Source organism: Taudactylus pleione, unplaced genomic scaffold (assembly GCF_031769625.1).
Source record: "Taudactylus pleione unplaced genomic scaffold, aTauple2 ptg000186l, whole genome shotgun sequence".
Taxonomy (NCBI): Eukaryota; Metazoa; Chordata; class Amphibia; order Anura; family Myobatrachidae; genus Taudactylus; species Taudactylus pleione.
In genome coordinates, this window is record NW_028284588.1 from 8,332,991 (window position 1) to 8,360,114 (window position 27,124).

Below are 27,124 nucleotides of genomic sequence, written 5' to 3' on the forward strand. Positions count from 1 at the left end.
TGGCCACAGGCTTTTGAGGGACATTTCCATGGTGGTCTGATGACTGCATGGGGCCACCTGATGCAAATTTTTTCTTTTACTTGTTGATTTTTCACCCCGATCACTCATCGTGGCCAATCCTGATCTGCCTGAATAAAATTTTAAAGGTAGGGGCCATGCAATCTATTGCTACAGAGCACAACCCCTACCTCCACTAAGGAGGACCCTTACATGCATTATTGCAGTTGGGGCAAAAGCAGGAAATGAATGACGATTGTCTGTCTTCTGAGCTGACACATTTCCTGTATTACTACTTTTGGCCAAAGGCAGCTGAAAGATGTGTACATTACTAAGAAAGGAGCTCCACTATGACCATGATATCTTCTGTGATTTATCTGTGACATACTGGACACACATTTACAGGGACTGGGCACTTATTTACAGGGATGTACACATTGAACACATTACAGTATTTTCAGGAGACTGAGGGAGCAAATTAATATGAATATTATTTATTATGAGTGGTGTTAATGATTATAAGGGATTGTTAATATGAATTTAAAAGAGTTAATGATTTTGAGGAAGGGTTCATTAATGATGAGGAGGTGATAGTGTGTAACAATCACAAAAATGCTCTTTGTATTATATGGTGGTCAATATGTGGCTCTCTGTATTGTATCTTTAATGGTTGACATTGGGATGTTCTCTAAATCATATGGCTGTCACTGGGATGCTCTCTGCATTGTATGGTGATCACTGGGATGTTCTCTATATTGTATAATGGCCACTAGGATGCTCTCTGTACTGTATGACACTCACTGGGATAATCTCACTATTATATGGCAGTTGCTGGGTTGTTCTTTACATTGTATGGTGGCCACTAGGATGATGTTACATGGTATGTATGCTGGCCTATTGTATACTTAATAATTAATGGTTTAAGGTAAACTTTTTAGTTTGCAGAATGCCAAGTTTCTTGAAATTCCTGTCACCCAACTGATAAGAATGAAATACATTCCTAAACTGTTATCTTGAGTTTTGCCAAGTCCGCATTTTCCCAGGTCCTTATCACAAGCTGCATGTCAGAGTCAAGTGCAATATGCACTTTGTCCTGGAGGAACAGGGAGTATGAATCTGCAAGCGAGTATAATAAAGACATATACTTTGCACATGGCTATTTGAATGATGGCTAGAGACTGACTGATTGCCATGCAAATGTGTTATGGAAAGCAACAGGGTGAAAGAGATATAACTACAGCAAAGATAGTGGCATTGCAAGAAAAAAACATTTGTTTTAATGTGTTTGCAATTTTATGTACAGTTGGCAGAGTGGCTAAAATGGATCATCTTTCTTGTCCCATTAAAGAGCGCATGTCATTTTTACTTTTACTCATTTTAATTTACTGAAGGTATCAATCTCAGTATCACCTCTAGCAGCCAGTCAGAACAGCACCCCAAATGGAAATGGTATCAGTGTAAACCTCAGTGTGAACTGTCACAAGCAACTCAGGGCACCCAACAGAACTCAGCACAAGTCTCTTCCTACGTCCTTGAAGTTTTTTTAAAAAACATTTTATTTTTAACTAAACTTTATTGGAATAAATAGAACATAGGTTGTGAGGACCAAATAGGCAGGGCAGTACCATCTCAAAGGAGGGTTTGTAACTACCACCATTCTTATTGATATTCACATATACATTATACTCATTTAGAATACATTAGTATCATACTGTAGCAGACTAGAGGAATTATTTTACAACTTGTAAGTTGCTACATTATTTTATTTTATTTATTTGCTCTGAAAACTTTACCAATGTATTTATTTTTACTAAGGAGAAATCTGTAAGTAGTCCAATAAGACTCATACATTTTAACCATTGTCATTACCATAATATAGGGTTGACATTAAAAAAAACAGTCAGAAGGTCGACATGGCCATTTAGGTCGACCACCAAAATGCATGTCCCCACCCCCTCTGTGGCATAATGTGAACTGGAGGCATTGTGTGGAAAAATGTGTGCTGGCAGCACTACAATGTAGCATGTTGTTTTTGGTATCCCCACTTTATGGGGAATTCCAGCACTGGGCTGACTAGTTTAAGGGTTATTAATGTGATGGCAGGGGGACCCAACACTAAGTGTACCCCCTGCTATAGCATTATCCCCCTGGCTGGTTCTGCCTGGTGCTGGTTACTGTTAAATAGGGGAACCCTACAGTGTTTTTTTTTATAAAGTGGGGGAAGCTGTTAATCAGCCAGTGCCTCCCCAGCCATTGACTTCACCACACGTCATTTGTCTAGAAATCTGCAAAAGAAAAGGTGGTAACCCTATTATAAAGCCCAGAGCAATAACTAGACTTTTTGGTGCCCTGTGCCAGAAAGAGCATTGGCGCCCCTCTCATTTTTCAAAGAGACATAAAGCCCCCAAAAAAGGGGAATGGCCTCATGGGGAAGGGACAGGGAAGATATAGGAGAGGTCAGGAGATGCTGGGGATGAAATAAGAGGAAGCTACAAGTGAGAATGATAATAAACAGAAAACTGACAGGCCCAAACAGCGCCCCCTGACCTGTGGTGCCCTGTGCGATGGCAACGGCCGCACTACCCTAGTTATGGCCCTGATAAAGCCATAATGTGACCTTAGCATACATCCATTAGCATACTGCATTAATAACAAGTGACTTATAATTAGCTATGGCAATATGATGTACATGATTGCATTAGGTAAGGACTGGGCACATTGGCTAGTTGTATACACAGTAACAACATATAAAGGCAGTTTCTTAGATTAACTGAATAAGTACATTGGAAAAGAAACACCAAATCAATTTTAGTATTCTCCACATATTGATTCTAGAGACAGAATATGAACAGTTAGAACCCTGTTAGTGAGATGTACAATTGTCTTTCCTCCTCCTGAATGTGAATGAATTGCCCTGCAATGTTCATGTTTGTAGCAGTAGTACTTGTGATGCCTGAGATGTAAGCGTCTCCATCCCTGGCACAGCATGACTGGAACATTTAGAAAGATAAACTGCAGTGGGCCGTGGGGACAGGACATAATCGATACTGCACTTTCTGCACATTGAGATGCACAGATACGAGAAGCGGCAATCCAATTTGAGAACTGATTACAGGTAGTTACACCGGTCTGAAATCATTTTAAGAATGCATCAATCAGTAGGACATAGTACATTCAAACCTACAATACTGTGATTCATTCTCCCTGGTCTAATGCCTGATTGTCCTTTCACACCACCATGCATGGCAATCTAAACACGCAACAGGTGAAATCTATATGTATCCTGACAGAATATTGTGAGCAGATAGAATCTAGGTCCCGATTCAGAGCCGGACGCTATTTGCGTTCGCTCGTTCAGAAAAAGGGGCCGGCTATTTAAATTGAGCGCTCGCTCTCTGCGGTCTGTTGACGCCTCTATGTCTGAGCCAGCGCACAAAACATGCGCTCGCTATTTTGTAAAGACGCCCCCTGGCTGCTCAAATCCTACATCATCTCCGCTATTTATTTGATTAATCGAGTACATCGAAAGGAATCTGAACTGCTCGCAGTGCTTGTGGTAGGATTTTCCTACCGCAATCATGCGAACAGTTCAGGCTAAGAAACAACCAAGTGACATGGTCGATGACGCTGCTTTGTTAATTATGCACACCCTTAAAACGCACGTTTTGACCGTTTGGCACGCCTGCGTTCGGATCTCCACTCCCCGTTTTCAAGCACCTTCCCCTGTTACCACCCACAAACGCCTCATTCTGTCACTCAAATTAGCAGGCATTCGCTATTTTGCGAGCACACAATTTCCGACCGCAATGACTGGTTCGCGCATGCGTATTACAACCCATAGGCATGCGCAGTTGTGCGAACATCGCTCGGAGCGAACGAGCGGCTCTGAATCAGGCCCCTAGTCCCTTAAAGTTATTCTGATACATTCACCTCCATACTGCATGTGGGCAGGCAGGCAGGCAGGCAAGGTGTCTGTACAACACAGACTGCAAATAGATTTAATTAGTAGATTTAACGAAGAACCCTTTCAGAGATTCATAATAAAAATGTGTATTTAGACTACATTTTGGTATTATAAATATGCTATGTCTGTGTGAGCGTGGTACTGCAAATAAATGTATATACAAACTTCCTTTTAATCCAGCCTGGCAAGTGGTAAAATCACTTGCATATACACACAACGATTTTGTAAATGAACGATTTTAGTAAACGATTTTCGTTCATTTTTTCAAGGGAAAAATGAACGAAAATCGTTTACTAAAATCGTTCATTTACTAAATGTAATGAACGATTTTTTTGAACTACAAACGATTTTTGCATATTCCTTTAATGAAAATCGTTGAGTTGGTCAGTCTGACTGAACTACAAACTGCAAACGTGAACGCGCATGAACGATAATCGTTCATCGTTTTAACTTAGAAAGCGAACGATTTTTTCAACGATTGAACGATAAACGATATCATTAACGATAATAGTTAAAAAAAATCGTTGTGTGTGTATGCACCTTTAGTTTTGCAAGTGCCCAAGTACAAAAATGTACATATGTACAATATACATATATAAACATGTACAGTCAGGCCCATAAATATTGGGACATTGACAGAATTTTCAAATTTTGGCCTCTATTCACCACCACAATGGCTTTCAAATGAAACAAACAAGATGTGATTTAACTGCAGACTTTCAGATTTAATTTGAGGGTAATTACATCCAAATCAGGTGAACGGTGTAGGAATTACAATGGTTTCTATATGTGCCTCCCACTTTTTAAGGGGCCTAAAGTAATGGGACAAACTAAACAATCCTAAATCTAACTTTCACTTTTTAATACTTTGTTGCAAATCCTTTGCAGGCAATTACAGCCTGAAGTCTGGAACGGATAGACATCACCCCCGCTGGGTTTCATCCCTGGTGATGCTCTGCCAGGCCTCTACTGCAAATGTCTTCAGTTCCTGCTTGTTCTTGGGGCATTTTCCCTTCAGTTTTGTCTTCATCAAGTGAAATGCATGCTCAATCGGATTCAGGTCAGGGGATTGACTTGACCATTGCATAACATTGCACTTTTTACCCTTAAAAAACTCTTTGGATGCTTTTACAGTATGCTTCGGGTCATTGTCCATCTGCACTGTGAAGCGCCGTCCAATGAGTTCTGAAGCATTTGACTGCATATGAGCATATAATATTGCCCGAAACACTTCAGAATTCATTCTGCTGCTTTTGTCAGCAGTCACATCATCAATAAATACAAGGGAACCAGTTCCATTGGCAGCCATACATGCACACACCATGACATTACCACCACCATGCTTCACTGATGAGGTGGTATGTTTTGGATCATGAGCAGTTCCTTTCCTTCTCTTCCCATCACTCTGGTACAAGTTGATCTTTGTCTCATCTGTCCATAGGATGTTGTTCCAGAACTGTATTGGCTTTTTTAGATGTTGTTTGGCAAACTCTAATCTGGTCTTCCTGTTTTTGTGGCTCACCAGTGGTTTGCATCTTGTGCTGAACCCTCTATATTCACTCTTGTGAAGTCTTCTCTTGATTGTTGACTTTGACACATATACATCTACCTCCTGGAGAGTGTTCTTGATTTGGCCAACTGTTGTGAAGGGGTTTTTCTTCACCAGGGAAATAATTCTTTTGTCATCCACCACAGTTGTTTTCCGTGGTCTTCCGGGTCTTTTGGTGTTGCTGAGCTCTCCGGTGCGTTCTTTCTTTTTAAGAATGTTCCAAACAGTTGATTTGGCCACACCTAATGTTTTTGCTATCTCTCTGATGGGTTTGTTTTGATTTTTCAGCCTAATGATGGCTTGCTTCACTGATAGTGACAGCTCTTTGGATCTCATATTGAGAGTCGACAGCAACTGATTCCAAATGTAAATTTCACACCTAGAATCAACTCCAGACCTTTTACCTGCTTAATTGATAATGAAATAACGAGGGAATAGCCCACACCTGTTCATGAAATAGCTTTTGAGTTGATAGTCCCATTACTTTAGGCCCCTTAAAAAGTGGGAGGCACATATTGAAACTGTTGTAATTCCTACACCGTTCACCCGATTTGGATGTAATTACCCTCAAATTAAATCTGAAAGTCTGCAGTTAAAGCACATCTTGTTTGTTTCATTTCAAAACCATTGTGGTGGTGAATAGAGGCCAAAATCTGAAAATTCTGTCAATGTCCCAATATTTATGGACCTGACTGTATATTGCATTGAATTGTCAGATATCCATTAATCAAAACATGGGAAGGTTTCCCTTTTCTAACTAATATGTATAGTTTACAATATGCATATTTCTATTTCTTTTTTTTTGTTAAAGTTATAGTGCCATATCATACTAGCTTTAACTTATATTTACATTGCTTATACACATTTATTTTTACAATTTAACAGAAACAAATGTTTAGCAATTCTTAATTATGTTATTCACAACATTTATAATACTAAAGCAAATTTGAACTCCAGGAGGGACTCCACTACACCTAAGCACAAAACACACCTCTGGAAATCCCTTAAGCTGGGTACACACTGGAGCGTTTTGTACCCAGACGATATGGCGGCTGACATATCGTATCCGATGTAATGAAGGACGGAACGATCCCTCGTTCCTACCTTGCATGGCCAGCATGCGATATCGTTTGGTTGTCCGTGCAGCTCACCGACCGGAAGATATAGCTGTTGACCACGGGAGCACGCAGATTGGCCGTACACACTGAACGATTCGACCGATATGTTGTTCTGATTCATCCGTAATCTACATATCAGGCAGATATTGCTCCAGTATTTACCCAGCTTTACAATCTGTACGTGTTACTCAACAATTGATGTGCTAATTAGCAACATCCGGTGTACATTTAATATCATGCTGAACCCACTTATGGATCCTGGATAAACCAGGCCCTAAGAACCCCTAGTCCCCTAAAGGCAAGCACAATATTTTTACTAAAATAATGTGAAAACTGATGTTTTTACATAATTTTAGTATCATTTAAATATATTAAAGGGCTTTTGGAGCAGTTTTCATGAAAAACTACTCCAAGCCCTTTAAATTGCAATATTCTAGTATGCAGATTGCATTTTCCATACTTGTAATGGGAAATGCAATCTGTTTAAGATTAACTAAAATAAATTGATAAAAAAATAATGGGGGAGCCCTGCGATAATAACGCCACCTGGAGATAGCATTATTAGGGCTTTCCCCCTGTTTCAACGACTACTGCTCTGCTCTGAGAGGAAAAGCAGAGTCAGGAACAGGCGTCTGTGATCAGCCTTGGGTGACTAAATAAACCACTAGCTGATCACTGTTAAAAATAAAAATGTAGGAAAAGAAACACTTATCTGCATCCATGGTACCGATGAGCTCCTCGGTGACTCCGGCCAGCTGATCTCCAGGCTCTTGCTCTGTGACCCCATGACCCCAATCAGCTGCTCCTTGCAGTAAACTCAGATGCCAGCATCTCTGTTTACAGCACAGAGCAGCTGACCGGGGAGGGAAGGGTTACAAAGCAAGAGCCCGGTGATCAGCTGACCAGACTCACAAAGGAGCTCACCGGATCACCATGCAGGTAAGTGTTAGCTTAGCAGGTGAGAGGAGGGGATGGCAGGGGGAGAATCCCCGGGTGGGTAGCAGGTAGCACAGAAGTGCTCTGTCCCTGCATGCGTTACCTGATACATCCTTGCAATGTATTTCTATATCGCATTGTGATTTGGGGCAAATTTATCACATCCCATCTGCATCTGAGATGCAGATTATGATAAATATGCCCCTAAATCATTAAAGAGATACATGACCTCGCCATGTTTCTGTCTACGTCTCTTTATCCCCCCCTTACCCCCTTTTTTTCCACAAACTTATAAATTCTGTTTAAACTGTACATTGAAAATTGTTTCCTTTACCTTAAAGTGTACTATGATTTGTATCCCTCAGAGCGTATGTATATTATATAGCAATTTTACATATCTCTTAAATACTTAAGGCATTCTAATGCCAAATATGGAGGGTCGTCCTCAAATACCCTGCTGTCTCAGTACACTAACACTGTCATATTACGACAAAGTTATAATAATTTTGCAGCAATCTCTTGTTTTTCTACAATGTATTCTTTATTTGAAAACTTGGTTTGACAAAAAACAAAGCGATACATGACCAAGGCTGGTCTATTCAGCATTTAGGGCCGGATTCAATTAGAGGCGAAAAGCACAATATTTTCACCTCATTCGCTTGTTTTGAGGCAAAATTAATGCGTACTTTCACAATGCACGCTCTCCCGCTTTTCGCCCTATTCATTTGCAAAACAGGTGAAAACGCGGATGTGTGAATGCCGCAAATGGCAGCATTCACACGAAAAGGACTGCTTTTTTTTTAGAAATCAGGGCCTGATTCAGACCCACTCGCGAGCGCTGAGCGCTCGCAAGCGGGTCGATGTTGCCCAAGTGCGCATGCGCACCACAGAGGCGGCTCCGTTGTGCACATGCGCGAGACCCGAATAACGATGGTGGGTCTCGCACCAAAGGGTGCTCTCGATGGTGATTGACAGCACGCCCCCTTTGGTGGGCGTGCCGGGGACGTGGCTGCCGAGACGGAGGCGGTCCCATGGGAACGCCTAACGTCTGGGGCCGGCCCCACTGACATCACTAGTGATGGCAGTGGGAGTGCTTTTGGCTCTGATAGAGCCAAAAGCACTCCAGGGCTTGCGGCAGATGAGACCCTACCACAAGGGTCTCGTCGCAAGCCCTATGGTCGCGACCATCATTTTGGCCACTCGCTATAGCTGTGGGTGGTCACCCACAGCTATGGCCGCTCCAAAAAGTAAGAGGGACGACCCTGATTCAGAGAAGCGCTCTGTCAGAGTGTCCGGCTCTGAATCAGGGCCTCAGTCTGTACCCCAAAAAAAGCGTAATATGCTACAGGAAGCCTAAAAGAGAACAGCTAGAATTAAAAGCACATTACTGGGCATGGACTAAAGTTGCCATTACCGTTTTTTTTAACTCACCAGTTAAGAAACAAACATTTCACTTAGGCTTAATTCATCCTCTAAAAGTCACAAAGCTTAAAAAGGGGGCGTATTTGTCTCCCTTTCTGGGGTAATTTCCTTATTAATAAATCTGGAGAGTTGTTTTTCCAAGAGCAAAACCTGTTTGACATTTTCATAAATTCTTCTTACTGATTTAGTGTCCTATTAATACACGATGAAGGCTCTATGAAAATACTGAACATGAAAGCACAACCTGCTACTATAGAGGTTACAGTCCTCTGAATCAGCATTATTTAAATTCATCTTATTTTCAGTGATGTTCTTCTGTATCCCTTTATTCCTCTCTGGAGTCTACCAAGTATCAACATGAAAGTACCTTTGAATTGCAAGTTTAATGCACAGAATGAACACTACTTTTTAAAATTAATCAAGATTTTTCTCTGGGGTAAAAAGTAAATGTTCCTATTTAATATTTACCTGAAATGAAGTAGAGGATTTAATGCAGTCTGCTCAGACGCAAGCACAATGGTATTTGTGGGACCATGAAAAATATCATTGTGGGCATCTCAATACAAATCCTGGAGGCTGCGACATTTGCAAATTTTTGTACAAATGCTGCATACGGATCACAGCCACAATGGAATTTGCCAGATTTGCGTTCATGCCCACACCTGGACAGCTGGCTACTAACCAATTAAAGCTAGGTTAGTAATAAACAGCTTGATATACATGCTACCATGGAAGCTGATCCACAAGGGGCACCAACCAAGGCTTCTCAAGGAGTTTAAGAATTAAGAGTCCCAATCAGTGAGGACTTGCAATCTGGACAGGAAAACCATAGTCTAAGATAATTGAAGATCCTGAAGATGCCTTTAAATCGGTTAAATTGTACACAGAGATCCAGTGATTATGTCTTTCAAGCACGCTTTTGGTGTTTGACAGTCTAAGGATAATGTCCCTATATTTGTAATGAAGCAATCTAGCAATAAAAGGTGTGGTGAGAAGCCCCAGGGGGCAAGAGCCCTGGTAGGGGACAGTTGCTCCCTTTCTACTGCAAAATGATGCATCAAGTTTCAATAAGCCATACATTTCAATTAGCCACTTTTCCAGAAATTCTTGAGTATGACCTTTTTCTGGTAAAATAAAATCTCACATTGTTGCGAAGTAGATGTCTTTCCAAATATGATAAGTTTCCTTCGGACAGCCACTATATTGGACTATACAGTAAATCCCCAAATTGAGCTTTCATAGGGGACTGCACTTCTTAAAAAGAAGGGATACAGGTTTCTTACTATCCCACTCGCTCTCCCAATTTTTGGAAATCATGTCAGATAAGGGATAGGTCTGACTGCACTTTTGTCAGTAACACGCTTCTCGCAGGCGCTCAAAACATCCAACACTTGTTGTAAAATGTCTTTAGGTGGCAATGATCCACTCAGGTCAGAGGCAGTCAGGGAAGAAAGCAAGACCAGCAGGCCCTGAGGTTTACCCCCTGAGTATTAGAAGTAGAGAAGGCAAACCAGTCCAGCTTTGCTGCAGCGGACCTCTGAAGAGCTTTCCCCAAAAGGGGATACATAGTAGAGGAACAAATGAATGGTGGGAGGTAGGATGGCTTGAGCCAAGAAATTTTCAAATGGGATAATGTAAGATATGCAGTTAGGATTAGCAGGAGTATCAGGGACCCGTAACCAGTATTCCTGACATGGGGGTGCACCTCTGCTATAGACAGAGCGCAGTAATACAAATGCCTACATACCAAACTGCCACCACTGATGGCCACCGGTCCTCTATTTACTCAATAATCAGGCAGACTCGGCAACAAGATTCCCACGCAGTTATTCTGTTGCCTGCTGCTTTTAGCCATTAACAATAGGTGTAGTGTCACCCTAGCAGATTAATAATCTCTTCAAAGACTAGGTTTTGGAGCATATATGACATGAACTAATAAAAAATACTTTATTTACAAAAAGGAGTACAATGCTTAAAAGGAATGTTACAAAGAAAAGAATGATTACAAAGGTACATACATGTATAACAATATAAATAGAAAAGGAATACTTACAAATTAACACTCAGCTAATTTGCCTGGAAGGGACAGTAAGAAATGCAAGGACTGCAGGATAAACCTCAATGTGACATTGCCCCTCAGTTTGAACCCAGAACCCAGGACTTCAATCCTTTTTATCAGAAGAGCATCACACCAAAGAGGATGTCATCTCAGTCATTTCTGATTGGTGGATTAGATAATTGGGGGTGGGAACCTCCCAGCTAGCTTCTAAATCCCTTAGACCAGAACAATCCTAATAATTTCCCCTGCAGATGGATTACCTAAAATATGGGGTGTTCATCTTACTGGTCCTTATTTAATCTATTATATGAGTGTAGATATGATGGGTTTGTGATGGTGCATTCCTGAGATATCTCATATCTTTAAAACTGTATGTCTCAGTGATTTGTGAATCGCACCCAACCTGGATGTTGATTCCAGTTATGTGTTTATGATTTTCCCAGCTTCCAGCTATCACTGATACATCAATTTTATCTCAGAAACCATTCCAAATAAGACTGATCTTTGATCTGCTATATCTCATCACATCTGAATGTCAGCCTGGTTACTCTTTGTTTTACCCCCTATGGTGCTTTCATGCAAACACAAAGGGCTGAGCAATTTACATGTCCTGGTGACAATGTTACCATAATTGAATGGACCTGCAGATGGGCTCTAAACTAGACAAATCTGTTTAGTATTTCCTGACTTCGTTACCTGAGCTGACCGACGTTAACCAAAAGGCCTTCCTGCCCTGTACACTTCAAAAGAATAATTATCATGTGAGTCATGACATTAGCATCTTATTGATCAGTGAGGGGCCAGAGTATAACAACAAATTATTATGAAACAAAGTCCCAATCATATAAAACCTATAATTCTTCACAAGGAGCCTTTAATTAAGTTCCTCAGATAGGGGTATGTAATGAAGACAACGGTTCCGATGCTGTCTTAAACTTTCGAGTGATAGCTGCTTTGAAGAGTCTCCAATTGGATATCCCGATATATATGAAATAAAAGTAAAGATGGAGAAATATTGTATATACCTTTTTATAAAAGTTCAGGATGTTAGCAATATTATGAGAACACTGGACATTGGACAATCTTGCACTATTGTCCAACGGTGGTTGCATGGGCAACCTAGAATGATTTTATGGAACTTGGATCTTTGATGTAGGTTCAAAACTCAAGGAAAATGGAAAGGGTTATAGTGTGACTGTGTAGTGTTTTTCAAACAAATAAAATACCTTTGTCTGTTGGGTGAGTGATTTGGACAATCTCACACCCTTGTCCTGGGGTGGTTGCAATTGCAACAATGTGAAGGTATCTGCTTGTGTTCCTAATGAGGTATAGGTCCTCTTATGTCTCAGATGTTCCAAGAGAGGATGAAAGAAAATATACACATAGTGCACATCACTGGGTAAAGGTATCTTAAATGCATCCAATGGTAGTGTTTGTATTATACTCACCTTTTATTAGTGATTTCAAGATATCCAATTGGGGACCCTACAGAGCAACTAAGGTTCAGGCATCATCGGAATCAATCTTTCCTGAACAAATGAATATAAACAGGAGCTTGTATAAAGAACCTCAGCATGTGGAGCTGATACACACAGGCCATTGATGGATGTCGGCTGATGAAAGCCAACAACAACAGCGGACCCTCAGAGAATCGTTTTGGATGGAACAGCAACTGCTCCCCAACAGGTAAGGACCTACTAGTGAGTGAAGAGACCAGTCAAGAAGGGCAAACAAGATTTTTGGACTGGAGAGGTCGCCAGGGTGGCTGCTACTCCAAGTCCCCATGGCCTCAGGACTATACACTTAAATGGTCATAGCTACAGGTAAAGACCCTAGTTATATCTACACTGGGAGCAATTCAAAGAAAATATGGTATTTGCCCCAATATGAACAATCCATTTAATTTTTTTTACATAAAGTGTTTAGAATATAAAGCTTGTTCAAAAGCTAAAGCTTAGTAAACTGAAGCAATCATTCTCCCATTTTCATGATCATTTTCCCATTGGAGACACTGTTCTGCTATAATGTATAGCTGATATTTTATTGCAACTCGGCTGAGCAAATAATACATTATGATTTATGATTGCTCTATATCACTGTAATGGGTAGATACTGATTAGTATTTCCTTGGCACCATGGAATACTCTAGCAGCTTTGCAATGTATAAATCACAAAGCATCTTAGCTTTGTTGATCCGTGCACATAAGTTTGTGCTATGTACTTGCAAATGTCATGTGCAATGCTCATCATTATTAATCATATGCATTTTATACCGTGCAAGCAATTGGTGCAGACCTGAAACTATTGTGAGTCATCAGAATGGTAGGTTTGCCATTGATCCCCATACTGTACAGTAATTGTGCCTAGACTGTTTTCATGTAACTCGCCTTTTATGGAGTTAATAGATTATGGTTACTCTCCTGAATGTTAGTGGTAGATCTGCACCATTCTGTTTCTTCTGCGAAGATCAGCAAGATAAGTAAATAAAAATGTTTAAACTTCCTCGGACTAGTGGCTGTGTGAGTGTGTGTAAGAGTGTGTGTGTGTGTGTGTTTGTGTAAAAGCACTGTAAGCTTCGCATAAGACACTTATCTAAATAAATTCGTTATTTGTAGAAACTAGGTACTATATATAAACTGATTTGTTAACATCAGTTTAGCTGAAAACTTACATAACCATAATGTCACGGATATTTATTATTTCCAGTTTTGCTTATAAATCTTGTTTAAAATTTAAATCCACCTTGTCAGGCAAGGTTGTATTTAGAAACGCTGCTATTATGTTTATAATGTGGCCTATTTATATGGTTTTTGCAGTTTTGACCACCTATTTATGTTATATATTGAACATTAGTGAATTAATAATTTACTAAAGTCCTCAGAAAAAAGCTTTTGGTAATGTAACATCATTAACGGCCATTAGTGATATTAAACAATTTGATATATATTGATGTATTGTATTTAGTGATTGATTTCTGCTTTCATGTAATAAAAACTGCACTCTCATGTTAATCTGCTGTAAGATTACACAAGAAAGCCACTTTAACAGGATATACTAATTATCATTTTTACGGTGTGCATTATTTATTATACAGTACAATACAACCAGTGGTACAACAATAATTACAGGTTCATACACTCCCAGTAGTTTAGAATACATCTCTCTTACAATTTCACAGCCTATACAGATGAGTTTAGGCAGATAAGGGAACATTTTATATGTAATGATAAAGAAAAGTCACAGCTTGGAAAAAAAAATGTATCAAATGTTTTTTTCTTTTCTTTTTTTGCCTTTTAACAAGATCTGCAAGAGACTGAATGCTAATCGATTATTAGTTTCTAGTGTCAGCCACGGTAATTACTGATACTGAGAGCAATACATTCATGAGGATTGTTATGCATTTGCTATTTACTTTGGGGATAGCTCTCCAGAATTCTGGACTGAACTGTTGTTTCTGCATTTGTTGATGAAGAGAGCAGAAAGTGGGTGGCAGTGAGAGGTGAAGATAAAACATCTGTTTCACTAAGCCATGCTGTCTCCTTATTATACAGTAAAATGTTCAAGAGTCCTTATAGCAAGATACAACACTGCTCCTTTTTCAGCTTGCCTTAATGAGTGTCTTACAGCAGTTTGACTCATTAGTGACTAAATCATTACAGTGCAAACTTAACAGGTATCGGTCAAGAATCTTCTTTCTTCCCCTTTACATAAAATCTGTCATCACAGCATGAGATATATAGCAACCTGCAATTATTCTGCATTCTGCTCAAGGGCCCTAAACTCATTAGGCAGCTGAAGGCTCCAGCAGACATGTAACTGTATACAAGTCCACTTAGTTTTTAGATGGCATCTGACAAATGGATTTTGTTGGCGTTATAAAAGTTACAATTTTAATTAAAAACAAAAGTGAAGAGAGCTTTGGAAAAAGCATCAATTTAGGCAGAATATTTTATATTCAATAAGGAATTTAGCAAATATAAATTAAAAGATTACAATAAATTATGGGCCCCATATTTATAAACAGAACTTTGACACAGTTTTCTCAGTAAATAATAAAAACACTGAGTGGCCAATTTGATAATAATTCCCAATGATTCAAACAGATTTTGATGATTGGACTAGATGAGAATTTTGGTATACACGCAAAGGGCCTTCTTGGCTACCTTGGCCTAAAATCACCTGACTTGCCAATTCACTTTTCTCTGTGTAGAGATACTGATGGTTTATTGGCTAAAACAGGAGATATGGTAAGAACTTACCTTTGTTATCTCCGTTTCTACGAAGTCCTTAGGGTCCACAGGGATACCTTGGGGTATAGGTCTTGGCTCCACAGCCATGGGCACCACAGAGTTAAAGATGTCCTCCCAGGATGCACTGGGCCCCCTCCTATACCCCGCCCCCAGGCCAAGGCACCTCAGTTTTAGTATCAAGCCATAGGCCGGGAGAGAGGAAAAAGGAAGAAGAAAGTCTGGAACACACAAGATTCACATTCTCATAGAAAAGGGAGACAGAAACTGGTGACCAGAACACCCCCCTACGGAAGCACAGGGCGTCAGGGCGGGCGCCCTGTGGACCATAAGGACTTCGTAGAAACGGAGATAACAAAGGTAAGTTCTTACCATATCTCCTGTTTTCTACCTCAGGGTCCTTAGGGATCCACAGGGATACCTTGGGGATTTCCCAAAGCAGTATCCTTCAAGGGAGGGGACGCTCCTGTGCTGAGAGGAGAATCCGCCGCCCGAAGGAAGCATCCTGAGAAGCAAATGTGTCAAAGGCATAATGCTTGACGAAAGTATGGACAGAGGACCACGTGGCCGCCTTACAAAGCTGAAGAGTTGAGGCGCCAGGTCGAGCTGCCCACGAAGGTCCCACAGATCTTGTAGAATGAGCTTTCACAGAGGGTGGCACTGGGAGTCCCTCGTGAGTGTATGCCTCAGAGATCGCCATGCAGATCCAGCGTGCCAAAGTCTGTTTATTCGCAGGCCAACCCCTCCTATGAAATCCATATAGGACGAACAAAGAGTCCGATTTTCTCAAAGAACTGGTACGGTCCACGTAAATCCGCAGAGCCCATACCACATCCAAAGAAGCCTCACCAGCTGAGAGATCAGATGAATTAAAGGCTGGGACCACAATTTCCTCGTTAATGTGGAAACTAGACACTACTTTAGGAAGGAATTCAGGATGGGTACGAAGTACCGCCCTGTCCGAATGAAAAATTAGAAATGGGGGACGACACGAAAGAGCCCCCAAATCCGACACCCTTCTGGCTGAAGCAATAGCCAGAAGGAACACTGTTTTTGCCGTAAGCCATTTCAGATCCACAGAACCCAGAGGTTCAAATGGAGGATCCTGTAGCGCCTTCAGGACCACAGCCAGATCCCATGGAGCTACCGGATGGACATAGGGAGGCTGGATGCGAAGGACACCCTGAATAAAGGTACGGATATCAGGCCGCGTGGCAATCCTTCGTTGAAACAAAACCGACAGGGCAGAAACATGCACCTTCAGTGAAGCAAGGCGTAGACCTAAATCCAAGCCTGCCTGAAGGAAAGCCAACACTCTCGATATTCTAAACTCGCGAGGATCGTACGCTTTAGGGCGACACCACTCAAAATAGGTATGCCACACCCTGTGGTAAATTCTAGCTGAAGCCGGCTTACGAGCATGTAACATGGTATTGACCACCGCTCTAGAGAAACCCTTGGACCTCAAGAGGGAAGCCTCAAGAGCCACGCCGTCAAAGATAGCCGACTCAGGTCCGGGTAGAGACAAGGACCCTGAGACAATAGGTCCGGCCTCTGAGGTAACAGCCAAGGAGTGTCGATGGATAGACACTGGAGATCCGAGTACCAACTCCTTCTGGGCCACGCCGGGGCCACCAGCAGGATCTTGCCTCCTTCCTGCCTGAACTTTCGAATTACTCGAGGCAGCAGGGAGAATGGAGGAAACAGGTACGCGAATTGGAAGTTCCACCGTGCCGACAGAGCGTCCACCAGGAGAGCTCCCGTGTCTCTTGTTCGGGATCCGTACGCCCACAGCTTGCGGTTGTGTCTGGAGGCCATGAGGTCTATTTCGGGAAGACCCCACTTGTCCACCAGGAGTTGGAACACCTCCTGGTGAAGAGACCATTCCCCCGGGTGTACATCGTGGTGGCGGAGGAAGTCCACCTCCCAGTTCAGCACACCCGGAATGAAGACGGCCGAAATGGCCGGCAGATTGCCTTCTGCCCAAGTCAGAATGCGGGACACCTCCTTTAGAGCCGCTTGGCTTCGAGTTCCTCCCTGACGATTTAGGTAAGCCACCGTGGTGGCGTTGTCTGACTGAACCTGCACAGGTTTCCCTAGCAGGAACGGTCTTGCATGTTGCAGCACCCTGAACACTGCTCGAATTTCCAATATATTGATTGGCAGGTTCGATTCCTCCGACGTCCACAGCGCCCCAGCCCCGATGGCAAGCATCCGTTGTTAGAAGGACCCAATCCGAAATCCAAAACGGACGTCCCCTGCTGAGATGAGACTTTTGTAACCACCACGTCAAAGACAGGCGCACTTCCGGAGTGAGCCTGATCATCTGCGTCTTTATTCGACGGGGATTTCTGTCCCATCTGGACAGGATCAACATTTGTAGAGTCCTGGAGTGGAACTGGGCATACTCCACCATGTCGAACGTTGACACCATGGATCCCAGTAACTTCATCGCCGAGAGAAGAGACACTCGGCGACTGCTTAGAACATTGCGTATCTTGGACTGCAACAGGGCTATCTTTTCCTCCGTCAAAAAGATCCTCTGTTGCTGAGAGTCCAACAATGCCCTGAGATGGACCATTCTCTGAGAAGGAATTAGAGAGGACTTCTTCCAGTTCACTATCCAGCCGTGAGCCTGCAATACCGATATTGTCAGTTGTACATGGCTGCAAAGGACTTGTGGCGACCCTGCCAACAACAGAAGGTCGTCCAAGTAAGGTAACAGGCGAACTCCCTGCAACCGCAGGTGTGCCGCCATGGCCGCCATTACTTTTGTGAACACCCGAGGAGCCGTGGAAAGGCCAAACGGTAGGGCCTGAAACTGGTAATGGAGGTCCAACACTGTAAATCTGAGGTAGCGCTGATGAACCCTGGCAATGGGGATATGCAGGTAAGCATCCTGAATATCCCGGGACACCATAAAATCCCCAGGCTGCATAGCTAAAACAATAGAACGCAGAGCCTCCATCCGGAACCGAGGGACCCTTAAAAACTTGTTCAGGGACTTGAGGTTGAGTATAGGTCGGTATGATCCATTTGGTTTTTGAACCAGAAAAAGGTTGGAGTAATATCCGGTCCCTCTCAGGGATAACGGAACAGGTTCTATTACTCCCATTTGAAGCATAGAACGCACCAACTCTTGGATCGCTAGAGCCTTCGTTGGATCTGAAGGACCTGCTGTTACAAAGAACTGATGAGGAGGCCTTCTGCGGAAGGAGAGGGCATATCCTTGAGATACCACCTCCTGTACCCAAGTGTCTGTGGTGGCTTTGAACCAACACTGGGCGTATTGCAGAAGTCGGCCTCCCACCCTGGGATCCCCCAAGGGGAGGCCCAACCCGTCAGGCTGAGGGTTTGTCGTCCGGCTTGGCAGCTGGACGTCTGGTACTCCAAGCTTGCTTCTTGGTCTTAGTGGTCTTTTTGGGACCTGAAGGTCTCGGAAAGGACTGAACCCTAGGTTTTCCCGGAGGGCGATAGGGCTGAAAGGACGGATTTTTAGACCCAGACGGAGTCGGGGCTGAGGGTAGACACGCAGATTTGGCAGCCGCCAACGTGTCTACTATTTTGTCCAAGGCTGGTCCAAACAGGACCTGTCCATTGTAGGGTAAGCATTCCAAGCCTTTCTTGGATTCAGCGTCCGCCCTCCACGAACGTAACCACAAGGAGCGTCGAGCGGCCACAGCCGCCGCAGAAATCCTAGAAGTAAGCAGGCTCAAATCCAAAGCTGCTTCGTTAATGTACGTAGCGGAATCCCGAAGGTTACCCACTAACATAACCTGTTCGCTGGTACCCTCAGAAGCGAATGATGTCTCCAAAGCGTCCGCCTACCTTTTTTATAGCCTGGGCCACCCAGCAGACAGCCATAGCTGGTCTAGATGCTCCTCCAGCAAGGGAATAGATGGACTTAAGACACACCTCCACCTTACGGTCTGTAGTATCCGTCAGAGAAGACGTAGACGGCATAGGCAAAGTTGCGCTCTTTACTAAGCGCGTAACGTGAGAATCCACCTGAGGAGGAGACTCCCATTTAGTGAAATAATCTTCCGCAAAGGGATAAGTACGTGCCAGACGCTTGTGAGGTTGAAATCTTTTTCCTGGAGATTTCCAGGCCTCCTCCATGTGATCAACTAGCTGACCAGATAGGGGGAAAACTGCTGCAGCTCCTTTAACCTCTTTAAAATAAGCATGAGTAGGCGCTGCAGGTAAGTTGTCGTCAGTAATTACCATGGCCGCACGGACTGCCCGTATGAGGCCTGGAATGTAAATACTAGACTTAGCCTCTGCTTGAGGAGTGTCGGTGTCCGACAAATCTAGAATTTCGCCCTCATCAGACGACCCGTCATCCTCATCATCCTGAACGGATGGATATGACAATAACGGTCTTTTAGCAGGTCTGGATTGATCCTGCTGTGTTCTCCGCACCCCAGAATCAGACAAACCTGGGTCAGCCTGATTAAGGACCTGTTGCGGGGGGTACTGCATTACTATCGGTCCCGGAACTCCCAGAACAGGAGGCGGGACTACCGCCTGCTGTGCAAACCCCAATTGTGGAAACGTAGGAGGGGCTGCAAGCCTATTTACAAGAACAGTCAGGGCTTGTGCAAAACAAGCCCAAGGTGGTTCCTGAGAGGTGCTGGGTACAGCAGAGTTACCAGGGACAGCCAAACATGCAGCACATAACCCATCCTGGAGTACCGCCCCCTCCCCCACACCTGCTTTACATCTGGAGCAGGAAAATAGGAGAGGAACAGAGTCCTCACTGGACATAGTGGTATGTGGCTCTCCTCTCACAGAAATAAATCATAAACTGTGAGGTAAATTCCTACCCTGACAGTACTGGCACTGAGAGGGCTGGTCAAGAGGAAGAAATAGGGATAGCTAAAATGGCTGACAGGAGAAAAATCAGGCACACAGAGCTAGCATAAAGTCACATACAATGCAGAAACGCTGCACTAAGTGCACTATCACTTGCACAGACTTACAGCCTGGCAGTGATAGCGCTACATACGCTGACCTTTACTGGAGGAGGTATGTAAGGGGCACCCCAGGCTCCGCACCCTGTCACCACAGCGTCTGCATAAAATGGCCGCCGGAGGATGAAGGGAGGCGGGCCTGAGGAGGATCACTGCCTCAGCCCGCCAAAGCCTTAATGTAAGGCGCCGACAGCAGTGATGGGGAGGAGCCTCCTGTGCGCTACAGGGAAGGCATCCTCCCCTGGCAGACCATTAACCCCCCGGGATGCTGGAGCGTGTTCCGCAACACTCCAGCCCCGTATCCCTGGTGGTCTAGTGGAGAGCGCAGGCATCCGCCTGGCTCCACTATACTGCCGTCCCCAGGGAGCCCCCAGCCCTGGGGACGCCAGACTGTGATTCAGCGGGCGCCTACCGCAGACGCCCGCTGCTTACCTGCTGCCCCCCGTAGGTCCAGCCACAGTCCCAGGCCCCCGGAGGTTCCAGTAGCAGGTACCCCCAAGAGCCCGCCGAGCTCCCCGGATCACTACCGGTGGTCGGCGCCGGCGGAGGTGTCGGAGCGGTAGCATGGACGTCCGCTGGGCAGTCCTATGCTACTGCTCTTGAAGATCTTCAGGGGCTGTTACACAGCCCCCCTCTGCGATGACCCAGCTTCCCGGCCGGGCACCTACTGAAAACTGAGGTGCCTTGGCCTGGGGGCGGGGTATATGAGGGGGCCCAGTGCATCCTGGGAGGACATCTTTAACTCTGTGGTGCCCATGGCTGTGGAGCCAAGACCTATACCCCAAGGTATCCCTGTGGATCCCTAAGGACCCTGAGGTAGAAAACAGAATTCCATACAGTCTGAATAACAAGATAATCTAAATCTATTATCATGGGAAGGCACTGTGCATGCGTGAACCGTCTCTAAAGCTGGCACATATGCATATCAGCTGATATAGGGGACATGAAGTGGTGAGGTAACCTTACTGCTGCAGGACAGTATCACTGACCTGGATAAATTACCCAAACAGATTTTTATATCACTGTGATAAGAAGTAATGATATTTTGAAAATTCATTATGACTGCTTGTTCACAAATAGTTACCTACTGTATATGTAATACAGTTTCAAACCTATGTTTTTCAGTACTTTTGACAGAATGCCTTCTGGATTACCTAATGGCTGATATATACAGTACATTCCACATAACACTGTCTAGGTTACATTCACCTGTATAAAATATTTTGCTTGACAATGTTTAACAGATTTAATTCTGAGAGATTGAGAACAATACCCCATATTAAGCTGTATTTCAGTTTTATTCTAATATTAAGTTGTGGTCCAAATATTTGCACTAGAGGACATGGCATTCTAATAAATGTGACACTTTATATATCAAATATTTACCTTGACAGAGTAATCTGGAAGCTCTGATATCCAGCTATAAAGGAAGCCAGTCTAGTTAGGCTCTGTTTCCCAGATCCTCCAACACCAACCAGCAATGCATTTCCTTGAGGGGTCCGGATAATGCGGGAGATTTTTACCAGGTGAATCATTGCATCCTGAACAATAGAACATATGTTAATTAACATTGATGTTTGTGTAAAATTTAATGTAAGGACATATGATATTACAATGTAACAGCACAGTAGGTAGCACTGCTGCTTCGGAACGCTATGGTCATGGGTATGATTATGACCAAGGGCCCAATCTAAAGGGCCACTGAGAGTTTGGATGAACACCATTACGGTGTGTGTGTGGGAGGGGCATGGTCAAGTGGGGGCACATCATCTTTGAGCATGGATATACTGTACCTCCCCAGCTAGACCACCCCTTGGCACCCCTACCTATCTGTGTTGAGTTTTCATAACCTCCCAGTGTTTGTGTTGTTTTTTTCTGACATACTGGTAAGTTGTAATGAAACAACCCTAATGTGCCTATATGAGCGGTAAGGAACATAGGGCTTGATTCAGAGTTGGGAATAGAGTAAGCAAGAACAAGTAACTGTGCCTATTAGTAAAACCATGCTGCACTGCAGGTGGGGCAGATGTAATATGTGCAGAGAAATGAAGATTTGGGAGGGGTATGTCCAAACTGAAATCTAATTTGCAGTGTAGAAATAAAGTTGTCCAGCATTTGTGGGCTACATGCAAAAGCAGCCAGTATTTACCTCACATGCAAAAAAAACAAATGTATGTATTTGCCCCCTTGCATTGCAACATGGTTTGTCCAGGTACACAGTTACTTGCTATTTCTTACTCTATTCCCAACTCTGAATCAGGCCCATAGATTGCAAACTCCATAGTTTATGCTAGCACTCTGCCTCATGGTTTCAATCTGTGCACATACTGTGCATTGCGTCAGTGGGGTGGGGGGTGAAAATTCCTGATACGGTAGCTTATGGCCAAGCTGTTTCTATGGGGGCTGCTTTGCTATCAGAGGGAAAGATAGTCCAAAGGTCACTAACCTTATGTGCTCACAGGGCCTGATTCAGCCAGGATCGCAATTGCAAAGCTGCACGCAGCTGCATTTGCGATACTAGACTGCGAACACCATAGCGACCATCGGTGGTCGATGGTCAAAGGTGCTGGGCGACCGGCCAGCTGAGTAAGCCTCAGCTCACTCAGGCTGACCAGCTTGCGAGCCCAGCAGACTGCGTACGTCCACACAGTCCCTGGGCTGGCCACTCCCGGAAAACGCCGGCCGACCCCGTCCCTTCAATGCCTCTGCCTGTCAATCAGGCAGAGGCATTCAAGGGTTTGCTTGCGATTAAGAAGACCCATTCTGCACACTCACAGATTGGGTCCTGTGCATGCGCAGATTCCCGATAATCGGGAACTTCCGTTCAGCAGTGCATTGCTGAATCAGGCCCACAGTCTCCAATTGCCGACAAGATGATATGGAAATGTGCCCACAAAGAATAGTCTAGAATTTAACCTAAGTTTATTTGTCTTTTCTGCTTTTTTAAGCATTATTTAACCATGGTCGCCTAATTCTTGTGAAATAATAGTACATGTTTTTTCACTTCCTCCTTACTGTTTACAATATTAACAGAATATTTCTGAAGAGATGCATGCTATCTACATGTATTAAAGTATTTAATGTATAGCTCTAAAACAAGCAGATTATTTAAGAAATTACAACATTTTCCATAGGTTCAATATATAAATACCAGAAAGTTTTTCAAATAGGTTCTCTGTGCTTTTCATTATATACAGTCACCTTTCAATGTCTCGGCTTATGGTGACCTGGCATAATGCAAATCCCCAATTCACATTCTAAACTGGCAATAAAGTGTATTATTGCTCTCAACTGAATATACACATTATAAGCAGCAAAGCGTGACATAATAAGTACTCCATATAGCGCATTGCCAGTGTCTTTACCATGGTTCTCCTGGATCGATATCCTGCAGCACATTTAAGGAACTTATAAAATACATCTAACCTTTCAGAATGTGACAAGGCAGCGGCTACTGAATAATGAGTAGAACAAGATAAAATGACATTCCGATTTCCACATTACTCCAGAACAAAGAGACTGAGACACAGTTTTATGGAACTGGTTACATACATTTGACTTTTCTGCGTCTGTTGTGCTCTGTGTCATGCATTATTTAAAAGCTGCTGCTAGCAATGTTTTTGTAATGCATAAGAAAGTCAATCTCAGCTATATAAAGGACACAGATTTACTCAGATTTAGCAGCCTGTGGGCTATAGTGGGTAAAAAAATGTCCATTGTTGAGAGTGCATATTATTGAATACACCTCCTATGTTATTCCAAATTTTTAGGTTAATGATAGAGTAATAATGCCGTGGGTTAAGGATTTTTTTTAACGCTCATTTAACATAAATTATGTACAAATGTGTTTAACAGTGGATCTATTATATGCGTTAATTAGTGGAAACCTGACATATTCAAGTACCACATACTTGGAATTCAGTTTTATATATAATATAATATAATACACACTGCAATGGCCTATGGTTTATTTTTCTGGAAAACTGTCAACCTCCTTTCTGAAGGAACAAAACCTCACAGGAATTATACATAGGTCACAAGGCCAAATAGCGTGAAGGAAAGTGTTATGCTATTATTTGAATTATATTTTGAGAGAGGGGAACATTTCATAGACCATCAGACTGGATAGGTGGAACAATTATGGCCATGGTAAAGAAAGAGATGGAGTTTAAATGTACAGCTGTATTATTATGCAATTAATATTGGTTTCTAACAAAAGTAGTGCTCTCTTTATATAATATCCTTTCCTGTCAAATAAATAAACAGACATATATAATTTGTGCACTTCTGCCTCTTGAGTAGGGAGTAGGACGGCTGGGATTGATTCCATAGGACAGGAAAGGAGCGCACGCAAAATGCATCTGCAACAAAAAATGTTTCAAAGCCAAAAATCAAAACTTCTGTTGTACCTCATGGGAACCCTACTGTATCTGTTTGTGCAAGGGTGCAATTACATTCACATAAATATGCCCAATTCAAGAAAAATTATAAATTGCTTCTTTGTAAAGTACAATTTAAGACCAACAAATACCCCTTTGTGTGCAAACACAGTACAAACAATAAAATCCTACACATCCAACTCAGCTGAATGTGCTTAAATATATTTACGTGTTCTCAGCAAATGACATTCTATGGAGCCGATGCCAAGTTGGCTGTCATAATTGCACCCACATTGTATGCACGGTATTAAACACATCTCTGTGTCCGGACTTGGTTTCCTACCTGTCATCACTACTTGTGTATACAGAAGTCTGTATGGGCTGCAATTCCATTGACATGCTCTCTCTGAACTTGGGGCCTGATTCAGAGGCGCCCGCTGTTTGCAAGCACTCGCTCTGAATCAGGGTGATTATCGAGACCATCCAGCTTGCGTCTAGACCCTGCGGGAGGATCTCGGCTCCCACAAGCCCGAGTGGACTTCCTGCTCTAATAGAGTGATGTCAGTAGGGCCGCCCACAAACGGCAGGCGTTCCAAAGGGAACGCCTGCGTTTGTGCAGCCACCCCTCCTCCCCACCTACAAAATGGGGCGAGCTGTCACTCACCATCGACAGCCGCCCCGGAGGCCCTTAGTCTATGTGAGAATACCCAGTTACACCTCAAACACATCTAGTCATTTGTAAGTGGAGAAGTGCATGTAAAATATGCACTGCTTTATATCGCCCGTAGTTGGTTCCAGAGCATGCGTAGTGAGAAAACACACAAGACAAGTTCCACAAACTAACTTGCATTCAACTGTGCATTAGCCCCTGTATGTTTAAGCTATGGAGACTTATTTGTGAAGTGTGTGACATGTATTATTTTCAAAAACACAAGGAGCTAATTACCTTGAAAAAAACTAAATCCATCCTAGCTCCTCTGACTGTTTCATTGTATTGCTGCATGAACGTGTCAAGTCTGTCTGAGAGTTTTTCAAATGAAGAGATAGGTTCATAGATCTTAGGTGCTTCTAAATCTGCATCATCTGGTTCTTCTCCAGTAGCTTCTGGAGCATCTCGTAAGAAGTCCACAAAATACGATTCTTTTGCAATTCTCTGCAGTAACTCTTGACCATGATCTTCTGCTGTTATCTGTTCAATGAAAACATTGTTTCATATCATACTACTTAAAGTATACAGAGCAAAAACACATATATTTAAAAGTTTAGACCCAAATGCTGTAGGTTCCAATTTGCTCCAAATCCTTTCAGAATTTGTTTGCTTGTATAAAAATGAGTGAGCAAATTCTACAAAAACACTGGTCTAAAAGTGCCCTCCATTATAAATAAAATTAAAATATAATTGGTGAACTTCTACAGCCAAGATATATTACAAAAGAAAGTAATCACAACAAAATTATTGCTTCAAAACGACATAAACCAAAATCAAAATGAATTACCTTGTGCAACGTGTTCTCAAACCAGTCTTTGTCTTTCTGGTCAACAAACCTGTCTGCAATCACACGTGTGCATTCATGTTGGAAGAGTGCCACCAAGATGTCAGTGCTCTGACAGATATCAGATGTAACTGTGAGGATTCCCTGCCAAATACGACTCAAATCTCGCAAGTTAAAGATGTAATGAAATTTTGCTGGGGTAGGTAGCATCTGCAGAATAAAATGATAAACTCTTATGAGGAGCATCTTCAATCTTCTTGCTGAGACTACCAAAAGGTGTGCTTGCTTTATACTATACAATAAATTGTATTAATAATTACAGAACATGAAGATGAGAATGCTGGAAAGTGGGATGTTATTTATACTATTATTCACTCCGATGGTTGCCCCTATCTCTTACAAACTCATTTGACATGAGGGAATGAGGTTTTGGTTCTTTTGGTCAAAAGTGGGACAAGCACCACAGTAATGGGAACATGTACAAATCACACTTAAATTGATGCCATACAGCCAATATTACTGTATAATTTAGAATAAGGAAAGGAAACACAACATCCCTCTAACTAGCACATGCTGCACATGAAATAGAGGCTTGATTGTTACCTTAACTTTGGTTGCTTGCCACACTTTGCGAGTGGTAGGTACCAATGCAGAAGCCAGCTTGCACACTTCAAGATGGAATCCTCTCTGCTCACAGAAATAGCCATCAGCCACTGTGCGGAATATTTTGTCAATAGAGGAGTTTGACGGCAGAGTGCAATTGAACACTGTAAACTGGCGTTTCAGTCGCTGAGGGATGTCATTTCGACCACCACCTGGGTGAATCATGGCCGCCACAAATTGGATGTCAACAACGCTGGTGAATTCACCTGGCTTTTCCAGGTTGTAGAAACCTTTTTGTTCCATGAGTTGTCTCACGATTTCATTGGTTATCTGTTAATCAACATTTAAATGTTAGATAAGCCCTAATACATAAGCAACAGTATC

The 27,124-nt window shown here is 42.8% G+C and overlaps 1 protein-coding gene across 1 annotated transcript in view; it reads right to left on the reverse strand.

Moving 5' to 3' along the window:
- LOC148519646 (dynein axonemal heavy chain 5-like) overlaps positions 1–27,124 on the reverse strand; it is a 449,515-nt gene that overhangs the window by 148,346 nt on the left and 274,045 nt on the right. Inside the window, exons 52-55 of the mRNA XM_088476296.1 lie at positions 26,741–27,070; positions 26,141–26,347; positions 25,591–25,833; positions 21,652–21,806 (exon numbers count right to left, since the gene is read on the reverse strand). Coding sequence (XP_088332422.1) covers positions 21,652–21,806; positions 25,591–25,833; positions 26,141–26,347; positions 26,741–27,070 — 935 coding nt within the window. The remainder of the gene's footprint in view (positions 1–21,651; positions 21,807–25,590; positions 25,834–26,140; positions 26,348–26,740; positions 27,071–27,124) is intronic.